This window comes from Sebastes umbrosus, chromosome 7, assembly GCF_015220745.1.
Source record: "Sebastes umbrosus isolate fSebUmb1 chromosome 7, fSebUmb1.pri, whole genome shotgun sequence".
In the NCBI taxonomy this organism is placed as follows: domain Eukaryota; kingdom Metazoa; phylum Chordata; class Actinopteri; order Perciformes; family Sebastidae; genus Sebastes; species Sebastes umbrosus.
Window position 1 is genome coordinate 8,937,843 of NC_051275.1, and position 27,952 is coordinate 8,965,794.

Below are 27,952 nucleotides of genomic sequence, written 5' to 3' on the forward strand. Positions count from 1 at the left end.
TTGAACACTTTGGGTTTCATAGAAACACTTTTGGCTGTGAGAGAACTACATCACATAAATTTATTACACCAGTGAAATTTAATGGACTGAATTACAATTGGATGGTGCACCTTGATACAACCAAAGTAGCCTCTTGTTTGTTTTCATATAGAAGGTCACACTATTTCAGCTATTAACAGTAACTTAGTGTTTCAAAAGTAAAGTTCACTGCCATATTTGTCTGCATCTTTCCTCTGTGGCAGCATTTTTTTTTTTTTCTGAAACAAAGGGGTATTCAAGAATTTTGAATTTAGATATGATTACATTTGTATAGTCGTATCACACATTTCAAATGTGCAGCTAATTTGTGACTTTAATACAGTATATAAGCATTTTTATATTTCATATATACCTTTTGTACTCTTCTGTCATTGTATACATTGTGTGTATCGTTAGGTATAAAATGTCAATAAATGAAAAACATCTATAAAGCCAACTTTATTCCGCTGAGGCAGGAACAGTGCATTTTTCTTGCCTCGTCTCGTTTTGTGCGTACAAGCTGAAAAGACATTAACTGAACAGAAATTACAAGTTGACAATTGTTGTAAGAAGCCAACAGGCACAACACCGAACTTGTAGGCTGTCATAAACATTTACTGCGTGAGCATTGCGACAAAGAACAGAATCCAGAACTCAGATTTTACAGCGGTCAACTCGACCTGTAACACCGGTTTCAACGGTACACAAATAATTGCTGCTATTAATAGATGCATGCAAGGACTGTGTGTGTATACCAATTATATGCTATGAGTAAAAGTTCCAAAATTACATGATAACCTCAACAGTTTTTGAATATGGAACAGGGCCTGAAATTAAGTTTTTGATTTATTTGCCAAGAGGTAATAAACTGCCGAGAAGTTTTGGGCAGAGGACGGCATTTTGCAGATGTTAATTTCAGACCCTGCTGTGGATTATACACTGTTAGCTGACAAGAGTTTGTACGCTGCCAGACTTCGTTAGCTACTGTGCTCGTGATGCGCAGGCAGGTCGAGTACTGCTGGATGGCTTGAATTTACGATGCTCTTCAGATCTCGCCTACCTTACCTTCGATAGAGCAGCGGAGCAGATCTCCTTCTGGATTAAACAAAGCAACACTTAAGAGTAGAGGTTTCACAATGAACCTTGTGAACCTTGTGAACCTTGTGAATCATTTGTGCACTGGAGGGGGGGGGGGGAGGGGGGTGGGTTAGTGTGGAGGGTGATTGCTCAAATCCGTAGTGCTGCCCTGTTATTCCTGATGGGTTTATGAGCAAAAGGTAGTATGTACACATTGTGAGTGAAACAAAATAGATTTTAAGAAATCAGTCACAAGAAGGACCCGAACATGAAAAAAATAAATTACATGTCAAACAGCACTACTCTGTAAAACTAGATAGAAGAGCTGTTTTGTTGAAAACATGTATGTCTCCAGTAAATATAACGGTTACATGCCAGGATATTGGATATTTGTAGAATTGGTTAAGTAACTGGACATAGATCTACATGGGAACTTAGCTTAAATGTAGTCCACATGGAACATAAACAGAAGCTAATCTCCCACATATCACAAGAGAAAAATGGATGCCAGTTGACTTAATAAAGAGGCCAGGTCTGAACTGATGACATTAACTACAATTACACACTTGTGAATCAGTTATATTGTCAAAAATGATATATTTATAAGAATTTACATAGAACACCTTGAATTTTTTACAATCAGCCAGGACGAGATTGCTCCCATCCCAGTGTCTAGGTCCTCCCAAGCTTCCCAGTCCAGTTATATTCATTTGCTCCAGAGCAGGGCGATGGCTTTGCAGATGCCCACGTCGTTGTAGTTGAAGTAGCAAAGACCAGCGAAGGTGACCGTGGACAGGAGGAAGAGGCCTGCATTGGCCATCTTGATCTTTGCGTCCCCATGAACGTAGTCTGTCAACACCTGCCCGATACCCCTACAAGACAAAAACATACGCAAACACAGAAAAGGTGGGCAATCAGTGAGAAACCTTTTTTTTTTAGAGTGAAAGCCTCAGTATGCTCTAAAAATTATCGATTCACCTATGTATCGCATTTTTTTTTTTTTTAACAAATTTGAAATTGATTTTTTAATGCCAGAGTTGATATATTTGCTTCATTTGAGTCTATGCGGAGGTAGAAGGAAGTGACCGCTTTTATTGTTGTAGTCTGAGTAACGTGACGTCATTTCCGTTCCGTATGCTTCAACCAAAACAAACAGCAGCGTCCGCTGCGAGCCGAAACGAAAAAAAGTAAAAAACGGCGGAGGGTCCGCGTGGATATGACCTGCACCCTCACATGTTAAATCCAACGTGGTAAACACTACACATACAGTAAAGTATGGAAACACTTTGGGTTTCAAACATTACCAGGAAAAACAGAGCTAGATATGATGGCTAAAGCGGCATGTTAATTCTGTCATGGACAGGAAACGTTATCGTATCGCGGTAACGTGCGGTCAAGCCAGCCGTTACTCTCATCTCCGTGGTCAAATGGGCCGACGCTACAACTGTAGAGCACCCATATACTGTCATTTATGTTAAATGCATTCAAACGGCCCCGATGGAGCTGACCATGGATGTATTAAGAGAACGGAGGTGACGGGAGAGCTAGAGATGACCTTGGAGAAGTAGACACATGTGACTACGTCCGCTTTTCAAAATAAGGTGTTTACAAAGGGAACTGTACGTACAAAATACATACAGGCATATGGAAATAAGATTGATTGGATTATATTCACCAGAAGTATAAAACATTACATGTCCCTTATAAATTAAAAAGAAAATACCACTAATTTGTGAGGGAAATGTCTTTAGTCTTTGATTTTTGTGTTGCTGGAAAAGAATATAATAAACAACGACTGATATATTTGACTTCAGGACATATCTGACTACATACATGCTGAAAACCAAACATTCTTACAGGATTAATTTAGATATTTTCCAAAGTAAAAGTCCCTAGAAGTGTATGATTCAACTTTTTCCCATGGTCTAGTGTTTAAAAAGTTAACAAAAATCGCAATGTCGAATCGCAATACATAAAAATCACAATACATATCCAATCAGCACCCAAGTATCGTGATAGTATCGAATCGGGAGATAGGTGAATCGTCCCAGCCCTAAAAATTAGGCCACACTCCATATTTGGCACCTCATCCATCTGGCCAATCTGTGCGTAAAGAGAGAGCTGGCTAACGGGAAAAAAAAATCCTCAGATATTTTCTATTTGCGCATTCCTTATCCCCAGTACCAGCTGCAAAAGAAGGGAGCTTTCCAGCCTTCTCATGCTTCAACCCATGCAGATGACAACGCCAAATGACATGGGAGCATTCGTCTAACTGGTTTTGGTCAAAAAGGACACGGCTTGACCCTTTGAGATACACACCTGCCCCGAAAGCCATTGCTTAAGAAGACTTATCACTACTCATGACTGGGATTTGTGGCCTACACCTGCCATGCCCTTTAGTCTGCACTCTAACTGATGGAAGAACACATCGCTGTGACGCTAAGCTAAAGCCACCTTCTCAAGTCTGCAAACAAAGCCGGAGCTGAATTAATAGCTGCCGACAGCTACGGCGAATGACTGAACAGCCCCCCCATCCCACCCCACCCACCACCAAAGCCCCATGGCACAAAGTTTGCCTTTTGTCCCGTAAGGGTCAGTGAACAAGCTAAGTCTTTGTACTGGGCAGAGAAATAAGTTTGAGGAGGGTTCAAAGAACTTTCATTCATATGCTCTTGATCTGTTAAATCTCAATCTGCTGGTGTATGACCACAGAGGTGAGGATGAATGTATTTGACCTGAATGCTGACAAGTTAAAATCCACTCGCACTGGACTACAACTCCCTGTGGACCTCGAGATGAAGGATTTAACCCACCACGTTTGTGTTTTCCCAGGATAAGGAAAGTCTGTGAAGAACTCAAATGTTGCTGGTCATTTTGGAGGCTGTAGTTTGTGGTATTGTTGAATTGAATTTATACTGACCCTCTTTGATGTGAGCAGGGTGGAAGGAGAAACACCTCTCAGCCCCCAAAATGACCATAAAGTTGTTCAACTTTACCTCTCTAAAACAGTTCTTTGAGGTAGGATCTATGTACCTAATAAGTCATATGGTGGTGATTCAATGTTAAATGTAACAGAAAAGAAGAATTATTAAGCCCCTTTCCCACAAGACAAAAAACCCCACCAACATCCACTAACATCTGGCTTTTGTCTTTTGTGGGAAAGGATACAATCAGTATTCATTCACAGGACAAATGACTCTGCAGTAGTCACGTTTATTTATCGGCTTCAGCTCCGATCGGCAGTGATGGAAACATGACAACCGAGTGGACACGCTAATTTTAGTGAATTAAATGAATTAATTAAATTAAAGTGAATATATCAAAAATTAAATAGGGCCGTCAATCGATTCAAATATTTAATTGAAATTAAATCACATGATAGTCCATACTTAATCACGATTAATCGCAAATTAATCGCACATTTTCTATCTGTTCAAATGCACCTTAAAGGGAGATTTGTCAAGTATTTAATACTCTTATCAACATGGGAGTGGACCAATATGCTTGCTTTATGCAAATGTATGTGTATATTTATTATTTCTGTAAATGGGAGACTCGTGGGTACCCATAGAACCCATTTTCATTCACATATCTTGAGGTCAGAGTTCATATATATATATATGTATATATATATATATATATATATATAAAAAAGAAGTAACCACTGTAACATTTTCACTGTTTACTAACCCTGCTTCCAGTACCGCCTATGTGACATTGAAGGTGTCACAGCAGGGAAAAAAAAGAAAGGCCACTGGCATACTTGCAATGTGAAAGGAGTCTTTTTAGGGTGTTTTACGCATATACGCACTAATTTTGGTGGGAAAATGGTATCAGAGAGATCTGTTTTAGAGCAAGAATATGGGTATGAATATGAAACCTGCGTATGTACGCAGGAACAAAACTTTCATCCTCAGAACTAATGCAACCAGGGTTCAGGTTAGTGTTTGCTCATCTTACCAGTGTCCGTGCAGGGTCAGGGCAGCAGCCAAGGAGTAGTCAATGACAGGACTGGGGCTAAAATAGGCTACAGGTCCTATGGCCAGGAGCAGGATGCTAACCACTCGCTCTGCTGTCCAGTGCAGGGAGGCGGCTTTGGAGCCAGAGCCAGCTGTGGAGCAAGAGAAACAGCAGATAATCAACAGATGGTAAAAGTAAAAACAGTCGTGTCCCCAAACAAAGAGCTGGATATTAATCTGATTCCCTTTACCTGGCTTAATGACACTCAAGAGTTGTAATCGATACACGCACATTTAGAATTTTAAAGGAATAGGCCAACATGTTGGGAAATACGCTTTCTTGCCGAGTGTTAGACGGTCGATACCTCTCTCATGTCTTTAGTGTCAGCCATGTAAGGATCGTGAGACAATGGGCTCCTGAGCACAGACATATAAAAGCCCCCCCACCCCTCCTATAGTACATAGAAATGACACCATGCAGCCGTGCCATTTTTAGTAATTTTGTGTCTATTTCAGTAAGATTTTGCAGGTGAACAGGAACTCTCAGACACACAAATGCCTCAGAGGAGATGTTTGTGGTTGTTTTGCGTCTCTTTGTAGTTGTTTTACATCTTTTGTAGTTGTTTGACCTTCAAACAAGAAATGATGGGGCCCGGTATGTCCCTTCAGTAATCTATCTATGCCGTCAGCAGCTGACTATCTTAGCTTAGCACAAAGAAAATGGAAATGGACTCTGTCCAAAGGTAACAAAGTCCAGCTACCAGCACTTCTAAAGCTGACGATTAACAGGATATATCTCGTTGGAACAAAAGTGAAGAACACCACAACGTGCTGGACTATTTGTAAACCGGGCTGTTGACTGTAGCTTCGTATTTAACAGAAAGATATGCGAGTGCTAACAATCTTATCAACTAGCTCTCGACATGGAAGTGAATAAACATATTTCCCAAAATGTCAACCTATTCCTTTAACATATGATTGCTAAGAGTTAGACACAGCGAGGCAATACTTTTAACTTCATACATTTTCTTTTCTTCCTGGAAAACAATGTCAAATGGTGACCTCGTACTGCACTTGCAGATGCTTATGTAATCTAGCCAGTTACACAATCATCAAAACCATTTAGCCCAGATAACCCTGATGATATCATCAGGGTTATCTAACGCTTGGTTATGAAGATTTAAAGTTTTTATGCAATTTATGGAAGTGCAATACTGAATAATTAATTCAGTAATTAACTGCTCAGTGCATCCGCATCCATCACCAAGATACTGGATTAATGAGCTTGTGTCTTACTGCTCACCAGAAAAGATATTACATAGTATGATGTAAGAAAGAAACCTGCACCCTTTCAGATAATTTGTGGGGCTGACATTCTGCCTTCATTGAAATTAGATGACCCTATTAATGTATGACTCTTCCTGGACCGACTCCAACTTAATCTTTTGAAATATATAGACTCTATTATTAGATTTAGTTCAATGATGTGTATGTGTACATACTGTATATGTATGTATAAATGAAAGGAAAATAAAGAACCATACAAGGGAGATGGGTGGGGGCGGATGGGAAGAATTTGATGCTGTATTTCCAATGCTTCCACACCTGTTTATGTCTGGTGCATTCACTGCTATCTATCCATCTATCCATCTGTCGGAGGGGGGGGGGGGGAAGCTACGCTTATGAGAGCAGTGCAGATCGGCAGCCGTGAGCTAGCCAGTGGGGCACCCTCACATGACAACATCATACAGGCATACCAAAGCAAGGAGAAGCTCAGGTTACAACACACACAGAGGGAGAGCGACTTCAGTCTCTGCTCAGGTAGACATTACTCCACTATATCTTTACGTAGCAAATAGTTGTTTGATGCTATATGAATGCTATGGCTATCGTAGAGAGAACCTATAACAACAATAAATGTAATCTAACAATATAAGTCTCTTGGTTTAGATTAGGAAATATTTGATCAAAGACTTTATTCGATGCTCCACACACATTTCAGTCGGTCCTCAAAAAGTATTGAGGTTTGGTAACATTGGTTTAGTATTCTCAATTAACTATTTCTTTTATAAATTGTTGTTTTAACAAAACAATAACACTTCAGTATCTTGGTGTTTTAGTATAATCAAGTTTTCTACAAAGGAATTTTTTTTAGTTTTGTTCCTCAAAACAAGCCAACGATGTATTAAATCAACAAAATGATGATATCAATCAGGAAAGATAAAGACTCAGTAAAAAACAAAACTAAGAATGTGACTAAGCTGGGCCAACCTTTGGTATTTGACATTTGGCTTTCCAGAGAACGCCTCCACCCTTTTGTGACTCACTAACCTGAATACTGGGTCACAGCGGGTGAAACCTACTAGCATATTAGGTAGACCTTACATGAACCGAGGTGTCAAAATACTGCCACCACTCTAGCATTTAGGGTGCTAAATCTGGATCACAAAACACCAACCCTACACCACAAAGGCCGTCGGCCACCTGCTTTCATGTCAAACCGGAAAAACTGCTCTTTGCAAACTGAGAGGTACATACACTATTCACTCTACAGAAAAGCAACTGAACTGAATCAATCACAATAATGGCAGAAAAAATAATCAAGAGAGGATTCAAAATGATCTATTCTCTTCAACCAGAGTATAGTACACTGGACTTTGACCATTTTAACAGATCACAAGCATTACCCAATGCATTATCCTATAATACTTGGATTGAGCATTACTTGGTTTAATGAGATCTCTTTTACAATATTTTGAAGTAATAATTGAGTCCAGTTCAGTCAAAGGTGGACAAAGTGTAGGTTATAATGTTTACTTGTTGATGAAATTATGTCACAGGTGTTGATTCAACTCATTTCTGGTGGCTGTGGTATGTCACGCTGTTGGTTTGCTAAATATAAATAAGGTTTTCCTGTTGTTCTGTATACTCCCTGTACATACTGTGTGTATTACTAGGTACTTAAATTTGTCAACACGTACCGTACAGAGCCTGTGACGCATGAATCCTTGCTGTCAACTGGTAGGGCTGCTCCTGGTATTTGTGAGGTACAACCAGCGGCCTGGCCAACAAAGTGTTTTGGTAGAACAGAGCTGAAGAGAAAAGACAAAAACAAAAAAATCCTGTTTCCAAAAGGGCACAAATGATGATATTCAACCACAGCATGAACTGTAAACCACGAAATAAACTATATAATACACTCTTATAAATTGTAGCACATCTCAACTCAGCACACAACAAATCTTTTAAGGTAAAAGATGAAGACAAGTTATGTTAACAACATATTCTTTCACATCATAATATATTAAATGAATGAATGAATGAATGAAAGACATTCTTTCGAACATAAAAATAAAGAAAAAACAGATACAAAATAATAACAAACAAAACAAGAGTAATAGTGTCCGAAAAGGAGTAGGTAGAAGTAAAACTTATATTTCCCTACCCCTTTCTCACTTCTCCTCTAATAACTCATACATCATAGAATGATAATATAATATATAAACTATTCCAGATTTATTTACATCCCAAATTAAATATATGAACAGCACCCCAAGTTTATTTACAACCCACATATCCATCCGGAGTTAAAAAGTAGATATAAACCAACCCTTAACGCAACCTTTATCACAACTCTTCCTCAACCATATACCTCCCAAAAATATCTTTTTTGTATAGCCTTTTAAAGTGATTTATATTTTCTGCTCCGCTTCTTAAAACTAACAAAAATGTGTGAGTCATGTTTTCCCCCTATGTTGATTATATTGAAGTCAACTATCTTTTTTTCTGTCTTGAAAATAATATTTACCCAAGTAATACCAGGCACTAGCAGCATTAAAATAGATTAAGGTCCCACAAGGTCAAAACATTTTTTTCTTGTTTTGGTGCAAATACAGCATTAAAAATTGCATACATAATCAATATCTGACTTTCATTTCAGCTGGATGGAGAAAAAAAAAATGTCTTTCTAAAATGGTATGGGTTTTATAAACGTGCTTCAACGAAACTGGTTTCCACACAGACAGTTTCCCAGTTTAGAAGCAGTCGAGCCAACCAGTCAAAGGAGGGCGGTGGCGAGCAGCTTTAACCTAACATGACCTTTTACTGAAATACATACTCTATTATTTGGTTTGTCTTATGAGCCGAATTGAAAACGGAGTCTTGCCATCTCAGAAAAACAGTCTGTTGTAAAGTTTAACCCTATGTAATTGTGTCATCAAGTATGTTAACTTATAATCCCCAACTTTCTGACTGGAGTTTGGTGTACAGCTCTGCGTCTATCATATGAGTCATAACGTCACCAACCGTCTGATGTCATCTAGTGATGGGAATTCCGGTTCTTTTTAGTGAGCCAGATCATTTGGCTCAGCTCACCAAGAAGAGCCGGCTCTTTCGGCTCCCCATTTTACCACTTCTGCCTTTTTATAATTCAGCCAAATTTAGCACTGTTTTGACCTATGATTAGTATGTGTGCAGATATATCACTTAAATTATTCAATATAATTATACTAAACCTTATAATTTCCAGAATACCATCATTTCACATGCTGCTTCGTTTCCGATTGTCACTCATCTCGTCTGCTATTCGCGCACTGCACTCCTCTCTCTTTCTCTCCTCCTCTCCCTCCTGCTCTGTACCTGTAGACCGCCAGCGCGCCGTGCACCCCCGTACCTCCCTGCTTGATGGTATGATCCTTGTCTGTTCATCACCTGATTGGTCGCACGGACCTCATTAACACAACATTCAGTCACAGTCAGTGCATGGAGTGCCCGTGGCGCGGAGAAGATTGTCCTATCACTCTGCCTTGTATTAATAAAAAAAAAAAAAAAAAATGTCTCTCGGACGGGAGCCGGCTCTTATGGTACGTGTCCATAGGGGCGTTTTTTATCATGAGGGGACGCGACGCTTCCCAACATTGGACTCTTGGTGGGCTGTCACTAGAAACAAAGCTGTCCCGACCTGATTGGACGAACGCTCTCCCGCCGTGGGCTGCTGCTCCCAGCTTTCAAACCAGAAACAGTATGGAGGCTCATTTGGAAACTTTTTCTCTTATTTTCCGAAAATCGTTCACCGAAATGTTTTTCTGAAAACATTCGAGGCGAGAAATAAGCCACGCAGTTGATGAATCAGTCTTTATTTTGGATCGACAACGTTTATTTTAAAAGATTCACTGGAAATTCGAGAGGCGGCGAGTCGCGTCGGACGCCAGTGCTTTGCATAAAGTAGACGAGCCCTCAACTTTATGCAAATGAGGAGTGGGCGTCGTGACGCTCCGTTTCTCGGATCGCAACGCCACGCTACCAGAATGCATTGCACGGCTGCTTACATAGACAATGAATGGGGAGCGTGGAAAGCACGGAGCCTGTGGACACGAACCATTATCGTTCACTTAAAAGAGCCGGCTCTTTGAACCGACTCGTTCGCGACCGACACATCACTAATGTCATCATGAGAGCAGATTTCAATTCTCCTTCATGTCTCAATGCAACGCTCACTAACCGTCAGAGTCAAGGTTACTAGTGACGTCACTAGCTAACGTTTACCCAGTAACCATTAACGTTACACTTGACAGTAACGTCAGTAGTCTCTTTCAGACGTGCTTTGTTCGTACATAAGCTAGTATTCTGTCAACAAGCCCCGCTGTCAAACTACTGTTAAGTTCCGTAAACACATTATGTTAAAAACAGACAGAAACAGTGAAAGCAGACAGAAGAACTCACGTTTGACTCCTCTGCGACACACAGAACTCAACCTGACGATGGCCGCCATGATGATCAACCCATGAAGGTCACCACGGTTACCCGGATGTGGTTGCTTAGAGTCGTCAGCAGCACAAAGATAGTGGATGTTGGAGGAGATCAGCAACACACTTTCACCTCATTTAAGATTCAAGAGTTTTATTTGCCATTTGCACCTGTATTTTTATTTTTAATTGCGATATCTGTCATAAAACACAACATATTTTATATATTTTTTGTGTATGAAGACTGACATATATGGTTACTTTCCAAATTTCTCAGGGTATAGAGAAAATATTTTTTTTATATCAGTATTTACAATGATGCACAAAGCTTGATGGAAATTAATTAAAAAACACTATAGACATTAAAAAAGCAACATGTATAAAATGAATATTATTTTATTGTTACGGTAAGGACATTTAATAAGAACAAGTGATGAAAACCATAAAACAATAAGATTAAAATCTTAACCACTATATGTAATGTTGTATACCTGTTTATGTGTATTACATACTCTGATGGTTAAAATTAAAATTCATAGATTTTATTTATTTGGGAGATTCAAAAGTGACCGTGGTTGCAGAAACATCCAACTAACTTCTATGACGCTGCGTATTATCACCTGTGTAGGTATGTCTGAAATATTGATAATCATCACAAAGTGCACTAACATAAAGTGGTAAACTTTATTACACACATAAAAAAGTTTGATGAAGGGACTTTAGCTTGCAAAGTATTTCAAGATTCAAGAGTTTTATTTGCCATTTGCACCAAAGTACATTGGAATTCCGAACAGTTTACACCGAGTCAGCTTTAAGAAAAGAAAAAAGGTAGAAAAGGCACAAGGTAATTACAGTACAAAATAAGTAGCACATTCAACTCAACACAGTAAATAAATCAATTATTAAAATATAAAACGCCCTCAGTGTAGTCAATAAATAAACTAAACTACCCTCTGCATAGGAACGATACCCCCAGAATACAAATATACAGTATATATGCTCCATGACCATGTTAAAAGAATTTGGAACTCTCAAAAATATTTAAAAAAATAAATAATTAATGATTAATAAATAATCCGAAACCAACATAAAATTAAAAAAAAGACCAAGCGAGAGTATGACGTATTAATTTCACTTAAAACCTTTAAAGATATTGCATACATTCATTGTTTACATTGCTTTTTTGTTTTGTGAGGAAGAAATTGTTGACAGATTTAATTCCATTTCTTTCATAAATACAAAGAAATTAGGCTTTTTTTTGGTAAATTTACACTTGTGAATGTGGAACTTTGTGAGAATTAAAATTAAATTAAGAAGAAAAAATGCATTACTGTCTTTGTCACTGTAACCATAGCAACCAAATATAATATTTCTATAGTACAGTGCAAAATCTGAGAAAATGTTATCAAGTATAAAATTATTGACATCTTTCCACAATTCACATGTAAATTTACAGGACCAGAATAAATGAGAGCAAGTTTCAGGATGTGATTCGCAGAAGGAACAATTTACATCTATGTCACTCTTTAACTTCTGTAGCATGTTTCACTGATAGAATCTGTGGATCACTCTTGGTGGCAATATATCTTTGTACGCGTCACTTCCTGCGTCACATTTAGCACGTCGATCTACAAATGACGTAGGGAGGAGCTATAGCTGTGTGTAGCATCGACCTGCAGCGCATCCCTATGATTTGTACATCAGTGGTGTTTAACACGCTGCAGCGCTCACTTGCGAAGGTCACCTCATTGTAGCACCTTGTCAACAGGAGTGCAGAGCTGTCCTGTAACTATTTAATAACGCATAATGGACGGTTTTGATAACTACAGTGCGTCGGAGAAAGCGGAGGCGACGGAGCTGCAGCGTATGATCCAGATAGAGCAACAGAAAGCGCAGTTTCAGGCCCAGGTTGGTATGCTAACCATGATAATCTGTAGCCGGTGCTTTAGCATTCTGCTGTGACTGTGACGCCACATGCAAAACTGCCCTTGTAACTGTGTTTATCAGTACTTTTTGAACATTATTGACACATTTTAGGTTGTAGCGGGCTCAGTTTTAGAGGTAGAGTGAAGATACTGGCATCATATGAAACTAGAAAACATAAAGATCCACTGGTACCATGTCATACTAGGCAATGACCATTTTCAAAGGGGTCCCTTGACCTCTGACCTCAAGATATGTGAATGAAAATGGGTTCTGTGGGTACCCACGAGTCTCCCCTTTACAGACATGCCCACTTTATGATAATCACATGCAGTTTGGGGCAAGTCATAGTCAAGATCAGAACCTGTGAGGGTTTCTGGACAATAGATGTCATTGTTTTGTGTTGTTAATTGATTTCCAATAATACATATATATATACATTTGCATAAAGCAACATATTTGCCCACTTCCATGTTGATAAGAGTATTAAATACTTGACAATTCTCCCTTTTAGGTACATTTAGAACAGAAAAAAATGTGCGATTAAAGGGACTGTTTGTAACTTTTTAAGCGTATAAATGTACCGGGTCGGGATCCCATGCACGCGCTCGCACATGCACGCGCTCGCATGTGGCTGGAGTCACTGCTCCTCTGCCTGCTTGCCTTCACTCACACAGTGTGCGTTCTCGCTGTCTCGCTCCACCTCTAGATGTGAATGCACGCTCACTACACACTGCAGAAGAGTTAGTTTAGCTCTGAGAATATCTAGTGAATGTACAGTGGACGTTTGTGCAGAAATAACTGCTGCAGCTCCTCCAGACCAACAGAGGTTTTCCGTGTCTTGTGAAGTGACGGGGCTCCGCAGCGAGAAACGTTATCGTCCCCGACCGGTTGCCGGTGTCTCCCTGCGGGCGCAGTCGTTGAGACGATAACGTTTCTCTTCCTGCTTCAGCCCCACCACCGACCCGCTTTTGCTGAAGCAGGAAAAGCCAACACTAGGATCAGCAGTGATTCACGGAGAGACCTTCGTCTGGTCAGCTAACATTACTGCAAAGCAGGTGAAATATAGAGTGATATTGTGGTTTTAGCTGACGTGTGTCGCCTCACTGTTTTGAGCGATGCTCGTTCAGGTATATTTAAAGCGAGCAAGCGCGAGCCCGACGCTGACTTTCGTTGACTTAACGGCCACAGGTGTCGCTGTTAACAAGCAATTCTGAAAGTTACAAATAGTCCCTTTAATGTGTGATTAATCACGACTAACTATGGACAATCATGCGATTAATCACAATTAAATATTTTAATCGATTGACAGCCCTAAAAAATCAGGATTGTAACTATTTTTGATACAGCTCAGCTATACAGTATATATCTCTAACATACACAGTAAAATTAGATTTTTTGATACCCTCACTGGAGAAACATACATTTACCGTCATTTTATAATATTTTATCAGTAAAACTCTGGATATCCTGTTTGCTTCATGGTTGTTTCCCCATGCAATACTTCCGCAATAATATTGATATCTTCACAAGTTCTAGGCGACCGCAGTTATTAAAGCAGCAGTAGGCAAGATTGGAGCAAATTTGATTTAAAAAAGTGATTTCTTATAAAACGGTCACTGTATCCTGACAGTAGTGCATGAGACAGGTAATCTGAAAAAAAAGTCATGTGCCTCTGTGTCCTCCGGTTCTCCTAATGGCATCTGCAAGATTTCACAGACCGGAGGAAAACAACCAATCAGAGCTGATCTGGAGCCTTACCTTCTCTGAGCAGCTGTCAATCACTCGCAAACTCCGATCAAGTGGTCAAACTAGGCAACGCTGATCAAATATGAATCAAGAATCTGTTACTGTAATGCCTATTTCTCTGCCTATCTGTCTGTAAAATGAGAAAGTTTGTGACCCGGCTGCCATGTTGAGATCAGTTGAGGAAATACTAAGCACCGGCCACCAGCCGGAGCACACTTTCTCATTTTACAGTTGATGACAAGATGTTTCTGAAAACATTCTCGGCGAGGAATAGGCATTACAGTAACAAAATATTGATTCATGTTTGATCAGCGCTGCCTAGTTTGACCGTTCGAGAGGAGTTTGCGAGTGATTGACAGCTGCCTCCGTTAAACGAACAGCCAATAGGAACGCTCTCTCTCTCTGAAATTGCATGTGATTGGCCAAAGTCTGCCGTCATGGCCTAGATTTTTTAAAGCCTGAGAACAGAGCCATGAGGAGGTGCAGAAGTCTAGTTATCTCTCAGAATACTTTAATTACAATATGCTGAAAGGTTATTATGGCATTTTTGCCCAATGATGCCAAAAACATTCCCCCTACTGAAACTTTAATCAACTTTTTTATATGTATTCCAGGTGCACACTTTCACTGACGTCTGCTGGGACAAGTGTATGGACAGTCCGGGCTCGAAGTTGGACCACCGGACAGAGACGTGCCTGGTGAGCTGTGTGGAGCGATTCATAGACACCACCCTGAGCATCACCAACCGCTTCACACAGATGGTGCAGAAGGGTGCTCATTAAGAATGAACTAAAGACGCCAACCGGACTGTGTAATGAAATTAATAAAATATTTTGTATTCCTAACTAATTGATGGAAGATTATGTGAAGAGGACCTTTTTTTTGACTGATTATGCATTCGACTGGTGGTGCTTGAGGAGTTTGAAGTGGGAAACTCTGCATGGTTGTAGCTGCAAATGGCAGCAAGACGTACCTGTTTGAATTGAGAAGTCATGTAATGTGACATTAGTAAAGTGACTCAGTATGCTCATGTTCACCATCCTGTCTGTGATCCATTCATGTACTAAACAAAATGGGGACACACATTGGTTCTGGTTCATTTGAAGCCTTCCAGCTGTACTAAACATCAACAATAGGCTTTAAATATGGGCCCCTGGGAGGGAAACAATCTATGAAATTGGAGTCGGTTGGCAATATGTCTGAAATTATGTTAGAAGACTTCAGTTTTTTCATGGATATTTACATATTTACTCTTTTTAACACAAGCTTTTAGTCCCAAACAACTGACAATTTAAAAAAAATGTATTCAAATATTTTAACCTAAAATTTAACCTAACCTAAAAATAAAATATAGAGTAACTGTAATGAAATAAACAAATTTGGGAAAACTCCATCCATCAGTGATTAAGGTTTTTCAAAACAAAAGCAATTATTTATGCTGCTTATATATACTTTTATATTTATATAAATATTATGTCTTAATACTTATCATGTTAGATGCTCGATATTTGGACTGTTGGTTGGACAAAACAACAAAAATTTGCATACACCACTTTGACCATTTTCTGACATTTTATAGACCAAACAATTCATTGTATAATCGAGAAAAAGATCAGCAGATTTACCAGTGCTGAAAATCATTAATCATTAGTTAACCTCCAGCTTGATTTCAGTGTTAAAATCATGGAATATCCCCTGAAACATCACATACACCGTGTAACAAAGCCCTGCAAATCACGACCATGGGGATGATAATTAAATTGGTATTTATGCTATATAATCTTTGTGCGTCTGATCAGAATGTCAGTTTATGGGATGCCAATACAGACAAGCCTTGTACTGCGGATCAAAAGATATACCAAAAAATATACCTAAATCAATAAATATGTACAAAACACAAACAAATATGGGTCATATCAAAGGGGGCTTAACACAGACACACCAGTTTTCACAAGATATACTGCTAAACCAGGGGTCAGCAACCTTTACTATCAAAAGAGCCATTTTAGGCAAAAATAAAAAATAAAAATCTGCCTGGAGCCGCAAAACATTTGAGCATTGTGATGAAGGTAACACAGTTTATAGTCTAAGTATATAGTATATAAGTCTAATGCAGTGAGGGTCAAAGTGAAAATGTACGACGGAGTATTAGGGCCACATTGAGGGGAAAAAAAATCGGATATTTCGAGAATAAAGTCATAACTTTACGGGGGAAAAAGTTGTAATATTACGGGAATAAAGTCATAACTTTACGAGAAAAAAAGAAAATAACACGTAAAATTACTACTTTATAGTATGACTTTTTTTTATCATAATACAACGACTTTATTCTTGTAATATGACTTTATTCTCGAAATGTCAGATTAATTGTTTTTCCTCAATGTGGCCCTAATACTCCGTCGTACCCTCGTACCATAGACCTACAACAACGATAAATAAAATTGAAAATGTATACAAAACAACAGTTATTCATTTCCACTAATTTTTTTAAAAAATCTACAGGGAGCCACTGGAGAGGGGCTAAAGAGCCGCATGTGGCTCCGGAGCCGCAGGTTGCTGACCCCTGTGCTAAACCAATATATCAGACAAATCCCTATAAGACTGATCATGAAGGAATATATGCAAATATAATATTTGCTACACATAAATTAAACTGTAAGGCTATTAATATTTTTAGCTGCCCGCAGTGCAGACTTCATGGCAGTTTCAATCCAACCGTGCGGCATGGCTGTATGCTCTCCTGCAAAGTGCACCCGTCCCTCACTCTGGAACAGTTCTCTGGCGTAGTGTCCCTGGTAGGGTGTGAACACGGCGAAGGCTCCCAAACTGTAAGGATCTGAGCCCCACTTCTTCACCACCCCACCTGTACACAGAGGCCTGATGTCCTCTCCGTGGATCTTCACCAAGTCCTCCAGGACCACAGCCATCAGCTCCTCCTCGCTCATCGCTTGGAAGAGGGTGGAATCGTCAGAGCAAGTGTAAGACGCCAGGAGGGCCCCCGCAGCTGTGCCAGTGAAGCTGTGGCTGGGGTAGTAGATGAAGCGAGAAGGCCGGTCCGTGATGCTCTTCCCTCCTCTGATGCCCTCTTTCTCCCAGAACCGCTCCCTGAAGCTGAGTACCACCTTGGTGGAGCTGACATAATGAACTGAGCGCAGGGCCTCCATCTTGTCCCCGGAGAGAGGGGGCTGGAAGTCAACGAAGATGGTGGCCTTGGCTGTGGCCGTAACCAGGGCATAGTCCACCGTTAGGTTGGTCAGGGAGCCTGAGTTACGCCAGTCCTGGTACGTTACTGTCACGTGGCTGCCGCCTGTTTGATTGATTAGCTTGACCTTGGAGTTGAGGAGGATCGTGGCATTTAAGACCTGGTAGAAAGCTCTCGGGAGGTGATCAAAACCATCTGTCACTTCAAAGTACCTGGAATATAAAAAAAACCTCTTAATTACAATACATCATTAAAGCTGCACTAATAAATAAGTAAGTGAAAGTGCATAATGTAAAAACAAAATGTTATTTAAACGTGCAGTGGGAAGAATATTTTTGGCATTACTGTGCAAAAATTCCATAATAACCTTTCAGCATATTGTAATTCAAGTGTTCTGAGAGAAAACTAGACATCTGCACCTCCTCATGGCTCTGTTTTCAGGCTTTAAAAAATCTAGCCCGTGACGGGAGACTTTGTCCAATCACAGGTCATTTCAGAGAGAGAGAGCGTTCCCATTAGCTATACTTGGTATTTCCTCAACTGGTCTCAACATGGCTGCCGGGTCACATACATAAGTGTTATTGTGGCATAATCAGTCATGTGTAGGTTATAAAACAGAACCATTTCTTGGGTGTAATGCAGGTGAAGAGAGTTTGTCATGTTCATATGTGTTTATAAGAAGAAAGAGTTCAATGTGGTTATAATTTAGGGTACAGTGTTATTTATTGCCAGCGTCATTATTAGGGTGTTGTGCCAGTAGATCGCCAGTAGGTGTCAGTGTCGCTACAGAAGCCGTGTATGTGAAGGGAGCGTCACAGGGAAGTCTCGCGTGAATACGTGAGATAATAAGAATCTCTGTGTACAAGATAGAAGCTGAATACACTGTGTAGCAATGTCAACCTAAAGCATTATTTTACATTTTGCAGGTAAGCTGGTGATGTTAGTTAGCAATTCTGTATTAGGGCAATGTTTACAATGTACTTCGGCGACACTGTGTTCAGTTCAGTGAATGTTTAGCGTGTGTTAGCGTCTGTTTTGCTGCTTCAATTTAGCCAGTTAGCTAGCAGCTAATACGAGGGTTACAGTCGCCATGGTAACGTTAGTAGTAGCGCGGGGCGCTGTGAGCTTTGACAATGAGCCCTCATGTTAGGGAGCCCTACCATAGCTCATATTAGCCTTTTGCTATGACTATTGTTTATGTTGTTGTTTACTGTTTATTAAGAAATATAAGAAATATGGTGTTATGCTGCTGAGCTAAGATTATTTGAACAGGAAGTATTTCGATATAATACCCTCTAAAGAGTTTAGAGGTGGTGTTATGTTTGATTTTGCGCATTTCTGGCATTTTGTTACTGTTATTGTGAATAAGTGAGATAATGAGAATCTCTGTGTACAAGATAGAAGCAGAATACACTGTATAGCGATGTCAACCTAAAGCATTATTTTACATTTTGCAGAACATCTTAAATAAATGTGTAGCACCAGACTGAGCCTGTGGGACATCATTCTGTGCACCGCTACATTATCAGCAGAAAGTACTTGCAGAAACCTGCAACAATTGCTTTTTTTGACCACTTGGGGGCAGTGGAAACAAGTTGCACAACATTGGGCATTGTTTTCCCTGTTAAAGGAAACGGCAACATTTAGTTTTGGGGTTATTTTTCCTTATTCAACGGGTCAAAGGACAGAGGGTGTGGTATGCAGTACAGATTGTAAAGCAGATTGTAAATTTGTGATATTAGTCTGAATAAATAAAATTGACTTGACTTCAACATTCACCTATCATCACCTTTTTTTTTTTTAAAGATTATTTTTTGGCCTTTTTTTCCTTTATTGATAGTGACAGAAAGGTAGTTTGAGAGAGGGGATGACATGCAGCAAAGGGCCACAAGTCAGATTTGAACCTCAGGCTGCTGCGGTAAAGACTCAGTCTACATGCCCGCTCTACCAGGTAACCTACTGGGCTGCCCACCTATCATCACCTTTTATATTAATAAATATATCGATGATATTTTTCTGCCTCCAGAGATGCTCTATCTCTGACATCCACTGGTAAACCAAGGCTAGGTCTGCAGGCTGTGGGTTACCAGACACATAATAATATGGTAAAATTAATATCTCTTACTCGATGTTGTCATTGATGTCGGACTGCATGTACAGCGTCTCCATCATTGATGTGTAGAAGAGGCTGTTTTCATTCAGGATGTCCCCGATCATCCTCAAGGCACCCCGACTCAGGTTACCCTCCTTCACCAGATATTCCTGTCAGCAATCAAATGTAAGCTGTGGAATTTTTCATTTCGATTCAAACTATGACTGTGTGACGGGATGGGCAATACCAAACTTTTCAAAATTGATTCAATACTTTCAATTACAATTTTAACAATATAGATACCAATACTGATAATTTCTTAAATGGGTATGTGATTTTTCAAAATGATGGTCATTTTTAGAAACGTGCCAGCTAAATATGTCGGGGCTGTTTTGGCACAAACATCATACAAAAGTAGGGAAAACGTGTGGAAGTGATGGAGCCACCCACGTTTGTATTTGTATAATTTTATTATTGATTTTTTTAAAGGAATCAATACCAAATGAGTAGCTTGTGAGTATCAAACACACTACAGTATCGATCCGCCCATCCTTATTGTGTGACAAAATAAAATAAATCTTTACCTTCACTGTGTAGGAATCATATTTATCCATCAAGGCACTGCAGCCGATGGCCTTGAGGTCATCATTCACCTGTCCACAGATCACAATAAAACACTCCATCCTTGTGCAATTAAAAATACTAATGCGTACAAAAATAATAACGATACCATTAACATGTGGTATGTATACAAACCTTCCAGAGTGTCTGACTGAAGAGTTGAGCAGCTGACTTCCCCCTCTCTCTTTCATTCAAGCTGTAGTTGAGCACACCAGGGTTGTTTTCCACGATACTAGTTTTCTGTAGCACTCCATTTACCAAATAGTAGGTGTTGATGTCATCTTGGATGAAGGGGTTTAGGGGAATTTGTAATTGGGATGCAAGTGAAAGCAGAATTCTGTGGAATAGATACTTTATGTCAAATATTTTATATATGTAATAGATATTTGACATTTTACTTTTTAGGCAAGACTAGTGGTGGATGAAGTAATTAGGTAAAGCTGCATTAGTTGATTTTTTTTGCCACTTGAGGGCAGCACAACAAGCTGCAAACTCAACATTTACACATATCACCTTATACAAGTTGATATGGTGAACGTCTTAGCAAACAGTTACCTATTTAAACATGAAGTCCTGTTTCTGGCCACCTGACAAGTTCAGTAGTCACTCTCCTTTTAGCTCTGTTTTGGTCTCTACCAACTTCTGAGAAAAAATATCTGGCTTTTAAGCTACTACTATGTTCACCAGCTAGTTGCTAACCTTGTCTGTCTGCTGATTGGGTGCCGGGCAGGGAGTCTACAGTAAGACAGTACAGAGTCAGACGCTGATAAGAGCCGTGAGACTGAACCAAAACAGCAAATTTGCAGGCCGTGAAATGTGCCGGAAGGCGCTAAAACTGCTCATGATGAGCAGTATGGCAGCGTCTGCCACCAGTATATGAATGTGTGTGTGAATGGGTTAATGCTAGCTTGTGTTGTAAAGCACTTTGAGTGGTTGTTAAGACTAGAAAAGCGCTACAAATGGTCCATTTGACCCATCATTAATATAAAAATATTAGGGTTGTCAAAGTTAACACGATAATAACACGTTAATGCAAATTTGTTTTAACGCCACCAATTTCTTTAACGCATTAAGACAATCAATCTCTCGGAGCTTGTAGTGGGCTCATTTGATCGGAGTTCGCGAGTGATTGACAGCTGCCTCCGCTGAATGAACAGCCAATAGGAACGTTCTCTCTCTCTGAAATTACCTGTGATTGGCTAAAGTCTCCCGTCACAGGCTAGATTTTTTAAAGCCTGAAAACAGAGCCATGAGGAGGTGCAGAAGTCTAGTTTTCTCTCAGAACACTTGAATTACAATATGCTGAAAGGTTATATATATCTATATATATATATATAGATATATATATTCTGCCTAATGCAGGTTTAAGTATGGTACTAAATTAAGTACTTGAGTGTAGTTACTGTAGTTGATGGAACACATTTCCTTTGATATTATCAGTCTACTCATGTCATATTATGGTAAGACAGACAGTTTAAGTTACCATACTCACTTATGAAAGCTGGGGATCCTCATGGCGCCCATTTCTGCATACCAGCCTTCTCTGTTGTTCCTGTAGGTCTCCACTCGTCCTCCAATTCGGTTACTGGCTTCTATTATGGTCACCTTATTGTCCACATAATCATCATATTAAATACACTTTCACATGCACAGCAAGTATCATCAGTATCCACTCAGAAATCATAGTTTATGGTAACATTTCAAGTAGAAGTCATCACTTCCTTAATGACTTTCACCTTATGTCCGGCATCTTCTAAAACCTTTGCCGCGGTCAGTCCAGCGATGCCCCCGCCGACGATTGCTACATGACGAGGTGTCTTGGTGGCAGGAAGACCTTTATTCATAATGTCGAGAAGCTCACTGTAGTCAGTGTCCTGGAGGCACTCATACATAGGGTCTCCAAAGATCCCACTCACAGCAAACACCACAACCCCGACTAGAACCAGAGGAACTGACAGAGGGAGATAATGTCAGTTCAAGAGATGATGAACTATTTCAGTTTTTCTCATTCGCTTTGGCTCAATTCTCAAATGAGAATTCAATATTTTCCAAATCAGCTCAAATCTCTGAACAATTTGTTTGCGGTTCACAACAGATAATCATTTCTTGTACAATTGTATACAATTATCCAAATAGCCACTTGCTCACGTCTTGCTGATCGAAACTAATGAGTTGATTCTCAGTGAAATTGTCGTACTCTTCACAAGATTCTTTCATTGTTTGAGCCATCATATGCAAAATTATGCATTCAATTATCAAAATCTGACATGTATATTCCATAAATATCTATTACATGGTGTTACGTACTGTGGGGAGGTACAATTAGTTGGTTTTTACTGAACTACAGCAGGTTCTTTCATTGTCGCAGGGTTTGTTTTTTGGCCTGGCTGTCATTTTGTGGCAAATTTTCTGTTCACTGTAAATGACTTTACATGAAAGCTCAAATGTGAATTTCCTATTTACACAGTTTTTTCTCAATCGCTTTGGCTCGTTTTTTGAAACAGTCTCAACATTCTCTAAACTGTAAGTGCAACTGTCACCACTGTTTGATCTCAACTCTGTTGCATGTCTGAAAAAGGTAGTAACTCAAACTTAAATCCTAGTTATTGTGTCAGTAAACTGGTCAATGCCTCCAAAATGAAAACTTGTTTTGTCATTGTGTGAGCCGTACTGGTCAAAACATTTAGGTGTTTTTTCACCACTCAACCCTGGAAATGTTTCTAGTATACATATCTCTGTTTTGTTCTACTTTTTTGTTGACTGACTGCTTACTGTATGATACCAGAATGTCAGTTTTGTCTAGCTGAGATTCCCATTTCAACAGCAGGTAAAAGTTTACTGGGAAAAGTCAATACAATACAATACAATACTGTACAACACTGTAGTACACAGAAACAGGATATGCACATGTGTATTTATACAGTAAATGTATTTGTGTAGCAATGTGTTACATGTATTATAAATATGAAATTCACCTTTGAGCTTTCATGTAAAGTAATATACAGTGAACAGAAAATTTGCCACAAAATGACATCCATGCCAAAAAACAAACCCTGCAACAATGAAAGAACCTGCTGTAGCTCAGTGAAAAAAACAACTAATTGTACCTCCTCGTTATAGATATTTATGGAATATACATGTATCTCTGACAGATTTTGATAATTGAATGGATAATTTTGCATGTGACGGCTCAAACGATAAAAGAATGTTTAGAAGTTGTGAAGAGGACGACGGTTTCACAGTTTCAGAGTCAACTCATCAGTTTTGATCAGCAAGACGTGAGCAAGTGGTTATTGTGCAAATTGTATACAATTGTACTTACTCTTTGCACACACGTGCCAAAACACGTACAATTTGCTTGAATGAGTGAGAAATCTATTGTGAACAACAAACTAATTGTTCAGAGATTTGAGCTTAATGTATTGAATAATGCTAATCCGAGAATTGAGCCAAAGCGAATGAGAAAAACTGTGACATGAAAGTTCAAAGGTATATTTCCTAGTTATAATACATCCTTTTTCTGTGTACTACAGTGTTGCACAGTATTGATTTTTCCCAAACTTTTTACCTGCTGCTGAAATGGGAAATCTAAAATACACAAGAGCATTCAGCGACATTCTGGTATCAACAGAAAAGTAGAACAAAAGCAGAGATTTGTACATAAGAAACATTTCCAGTTTTCACATTTTGACCAGTACGACTCACACGATGACAAAACAACTTTTCATTTTGGTGGCATTGGCCAGTTTACTGACACAATAACTGGGTTTTGAAACATGAATTATGGAAGAGTTACTACCTTTTGTAAACATGCAACATAGTTGTGATGTCCCATCAAACAGTTGTGACAGTTGCACTCCAAAGCGATTGAGAATGAATGCATGATGTGATAGCAGTTTATCTAATAGGCTACTTACAGAATTTGCACAGTGCCATGTGAGGGATCATCCCGAGAATGGAACTCCACAATCTGGACTTCTTCCTTCTACTGTGGATACTGACACTATTAGAGGAAAAGGAAGCCTACACAAAAACAAGCATGATACCAGTTTAGTGGGGAACCGCTCTGGCAGCATTATCATGAACAAATAATCTACTCTAAAGCTACTCTAATTATTTATACTACTATAATACTACTAGATCAGACTAGACTATCTTTGCATTCCACTCACCTTTATCAAAGGTAATGTCTCGTAAGTTGTCGTAAGGCTATGCATGACTGAGGAGAAATGGCCGAGTGCCTGGTGAAGCTAAACTGTCAACGCTGTGTCTCGCCATATGAAAGCAGCCTGGAAAACCTGGACGCGTGGTATGTGTGAAATTGCACACGACGTAATTTTAATGAGGGACTGTGTGGCTCCTCAGGTCTTCCAGAAATATTTTCCCACACCGGCTCGAGAGTCAACCACACTGAACAAATCAGATTAGTGAGGGTATACTAGTCATCAGCATACCTCATTTCCTCCATCTTCACTTATTTTTCAATATCTGACCTGAAAGCGTTCAATCAGTGGTATCCCAAGATGTCAAACTTAAAGCTGCATTCAAACTTCATTTTTCCTACTACAAATAGTTTTTACTTTTACCTTTAAAATTGTATGGTCTTTATTGATGCATGAAATTTGGTAGGCTCATGTATCACATATAGACTTGAAAAAAAGTATCTTGGGGCTATACTCTAAACCCAACAGGAAGTTGGCCATTTAGAATTTTTGTGTGAATTTTTTGTGTATTTTGGCCATTTTCAGGCTCTGTACTTTAACGAACTCCTCCTACAGATTTAACCCGATCGACTTCAGATTTTGTCAGTACAATCTGAAGACCTTTGTGATGAAAAGTCTTTAAAAGCTTGAGTTTTTATGAAACAACGTTGACGTGGCGTGGCGGAAAATTTACATGATTCGCCATCGAACGACAAACTGTTGTAACTCCACTGTGCTTGTTCCAATCTGCCCCAAACTTGACCTACTTCATAGCAGTGCAGGCCTGAGCATATCTACATGGCAATGTTGACTCATAGTCATAGCGCCACCTACTGGCAGCAGGAAGTCAGCGTTATGTGACAGATATCATCCGATTTACATGAAATTTACATTGTGTAATCTACACTTGATATAGAGCAACATATTGCACGTTTAGCGCATGTTCTCTAGCGCCACATGGTGGACACAGGAAGTGGTGCAAAATTTGCAATCCGTCATTGCCCATGCCACTCAATCCACTCAGGAAATAACGTCTAACTTGTGCGTGCAGTGTCCAATAGTTACGAAAATGCACATTTGCTTCAACCGGTGTCCCACCAGTACCCCCCCGATGTGTACGAAATTGCAAGGGCCTGATCATCGCTGCTTGCAGCTTTAATTATTGAAATTGTTTTAACTGCTTACCTGTAAAAAACGTATGGTCTTATTGCCAAAATAAAGCAGTCCCACTCATCCAACTTTTTCTGTGTCGAAAAACAAAGGAATAGAAAACGTGTAACTTTTAACTTCAAGAAAACTTTTTCTCAGAAAAAAACCAAAGACATACAGAACTAGGAGATGTCTCGTTTCCAATTTCCAAGACTTCCAGGTAACTGCTGTCTTGTGTCAAAGCTTGATTTGGAAAGTCTGTTTGCTGGTTCAGTAGAAGCCTCAAAGACATAGACGCTTATACCTGACTTGCTTACTGGTGCTCAGGTGACATTCTACATCACAGGTTACAAAACTGTCCAGCAATAAATGGATGATGCATAGCTGACTACAGCGTTGTTTGAGGTCAAGGGGTAGGTTTTATTTCACAGTTTTTTCTCAGTATGTGTAAAAACACTGAGGTCACTGAACTAACGAGGCTTTGGGAGTTATGTCAGCCACGTTAATGTGTAATGTGTGAGGTAGGGGAGACCGGGGGCAATTATAACATCTCATATATCTCCAATCAGAAACGAGACAGAACCATGAAACTCATTATGCACATGGTCTGTGATGGTCCCTCTCTGCATGCCAAAGGAAAAACTGATGTCTTATCAAAGTATTTCTGCCAAGACTCATTTGTGAAGTATAAAAGTCATATTTTTCATATACAGTATTTTCCTCATATTGTCTTAACTTTTAATGTCTATGAATTTAAATCTGTCTAGTTTTGATTACCATTGTGTTGTCTAACATTTGATATCTTTGTCAAATGTTAGCTTCATTGTTTCTAGCCAGCTGCTTTGCTTTTGTCATGGGTGGTACGGCTGACACCATCAAAATGGTGTCCAAATAAGTAAGGAAATCAAAATAATAATATATATATATATGTATGAATGTATATATATGTATATATATATATACATATATATGTATGTATGAATGTATATATATATATATATATATATATATATATATACGTATATGTATATGTATGTATATATATATATATATATTTAATAACTTAAGAAAAGTGTTTTTTGTTTAGTTTAAATGTCTATGTTTTCTTAAGTATATGTTGATCAAAAGATTAAGTAAGTAGGCCTATAAGCAAAGTTCAATTAGACTTCTCTGTATACTTGTCAGTATAAGCCAAGTATATTTAGACTTTTCCGTATACTTCTCAGTATGAGCCAAGTATACTTAAAAAAAAAACCCAAAAAACATTTTAACAAATTTGTACTTTACTTGAGTATTCCATTCTACTTCTATTCCACTTGTTACATCGCAGAGGGAAATATTGTACTTTTTACTGCACTACATTTTATACCTTTAGTTAATTTGCAGATTAATTATACAACATATAAAGCAACCTAATAAAGATCTGAGTTTATGTTGAATACACCACCTCATACAGGCTATTTTACTGTAAAGTTTGTCTCAGTCTGCAGTGGCAGATTCCTATATCTGCCAGGAGGGGTCACTATAGGACTATTGGTTACTTGTTGTTTTCATACACAGCCACTAAACCTAGAGATGGAAGGAGACAAGGCAATATGGGAAACATTGCACTGGTCTGCAAAAGATTTAAAGACATTGTCTCAACTGAAGAATTCCGGCAGAAGGCACATTATCGATGGCTGAACAGTAGGTATATAGCCTACCTGTGTCTGTCTGTGTGTGTGTGTGTGTGTGTGTTGTAAAATTATCTCTCAAAGCAGTCTCTTTGTTTCCAAAGGTGTTGTGGATCTTAACAAAGTCTCAAACAAATATCAAGAAGACTTGAAGAAAATGTACACCGTTAGTCCATGTACAGCCTGTCGGACACTATACAAATCATTTCCTGGAGGTTTTAAAGCCTTTTATCTGCTGCATAACTGTGTTAAGTTATATGGATTTTGGTGGCCTACACAAATTTTTGCTGTACTACATATAGACCACTTGTGTTGTAAGGTCAACCTAAACTAGCCTGTCTTTATCTTTGTAAAAGGATGCATCAGACAAGGGAAGAGAGGACAGCTGCAAGGGATTTATAGCACTCCACCTCATCCGGGTTTCTGCAGCCAAACCTGTGCTCTGACAGCGGACACAAATGACATAAATAAAAACAGGCTATAGATGAAACATAAACCAGTGCTTTGTTTTACACACACACACACACACACGCACACACGCAC

The 27,952-nt window shown here is 39.1% G+C and overlaps 3 protein-coding genes and 1 long non-coding RNA gene across 4 annotated transcripts; 2 read left to right on the forward strand and 2 right to left on the reverse strand.

The window, feature by feature from the left end:
• Window positions 1–458: 458 nt before the first annotated feature.
• sdhdb (succinate dehydrogenase complex, subunit D, integral membrane protein b) lies at window positions 459–10,925 on the reverse strand. Its single transcript, XM_037775053.1, has 4 exons — window positions 10,776–10,925; window positions 8,036–8,146; window positions 5,056–5,206; window positions 459–1,967 (listed from the first exon to the last, which is right to left on the reverse strand). Exons 1-4 carry the CDS (start codon window positions 10,822–10,824, stop codon window positions 1,802–1,804), a joined length of 477 nt encoding a protein of 158 aa, XP_037630981.1. The 5' UTR covers window positions 10,825–10,925; the 3' UTR covers window positions 459–1,801.
• A 1,500-nt stretch (window positions 10,926–12,425) lies between these two features.
• timm8b (translocase of inner mitochondrial membrane 8 homolog B (yeast)) lies at window positions 12,426–15,506 on the forward strand. The gene is made up of 2 exons (XM_037774228.1): window positions 12,426–12,706; window positions 15,085–15,506. The coding sequence occupies exons 1-2, from the start codon at window positions 12,605–12,607 to the stop codon at window positions 15,250–15,252; spliced, it is 270 nt and encodes an 89-aa protein (XP_037630156.1). The 5' UTR covers window positions 12,426–12,604; the 3' UTR covers window positions 15,253–15,506.
• Window positions 15,507–16,911: 1,405 nt separating this feature from the next.
• On the reverse strand, window positions 16,912–24,333 carry il4i1 (interleukin 4 induced 1). The gene is made up of 7 exons (XM_037775882.1): window positions 24,303–24,333; window positions 22,122–22,336; window positions 21,878–21,990; window positions 20,521–20,722; window positions 20,349–20,417; window positions 19,798–19,934; window positions 16,912–17,884 (listed from the first exon to the last, which is right to left on the reverse strand). The coding sequence occupies exons 1-7, from the start codon at window positions 24,331–24,333 to the stop codon at window positions 17,119–17,121; spliced, it is 1,533 nt and encodes a 510-aa protein (XP_037631810.1). The 3' UTR covers window positions 16,912–17,118.
• On the forward strand, window positions 18,171–27,905 carry LOC119491691. Its single transcript, XR_005207641.1, has 4 exons — window positions 18,171–18,598; window positions 27,297–27,426; window positions 27,514–27,654; window positions 27,766–27,905. It is a non-coding gene; the product is annotated as an uncharacterized LOC119491691 (long non-coding RNA).
• The last annotated feature ends 47 nt before the right edge of the window (window positions 27,906–27,952 follow it).

Bases quoted from the DNA above. Each gene is read 5' to 3' on its own strand.
- timm8b (XM_037774228.1), top strand. From the start codon at position 12,605: ATGGACGGTTTTGATAACTACAGTGCGTCGGAGAAAGCGGAGGCGACG. The intron at 12,707-15,084 runs GTTGGTATGCTA...TATGTATTCCAG, and splicing joins AAGCGCAGTTTCAGGCCCAG to GTGCACACTTTCACTGACGT.
- sdhdb (XM_037775053.1), bottom strand. From the start codon at position 10,824: ATGGCGGCCATCGTCAGGTTGAGTTCTGTGTGTCGCAGAGGAGTCAAA. The intron at 5,207-8,035 runs GTACGTGTTGAC...CTTGCTCCACAG, and splicing joins TGCGTCACAGGCTCTGTACG to CTGGCTCTGGCTCCAAAGCC. The intron at 1,968-5,055 runs GTAAGATGAGCA...TTTGTCTTGTAG, and splicing joins CTGACCCTGCACGGACACTG to GGGTATCGGGCAGGTGTTGA.
- il4i1 (XM_037775882.1), bottom strand. From the start codon at position 24,333: ATGATCCCTCACATGGCACTGTGCAAATTCT. The intron at 22,337-24,302 runs GTAAGTAGCCTA...TCCCTCTGTCAG, and splicing joins CATGGCACTGTGCAAATTCT to TTCCTCTGGTTCTAGTCGGG. The intron at 20,418-20,520 runs GTTTGTATACAT...ATCTGTGGACAG, and splicing joins TCAGTCAGACACTCTGGAAG to GTGAATGATGACCTCAAGGC.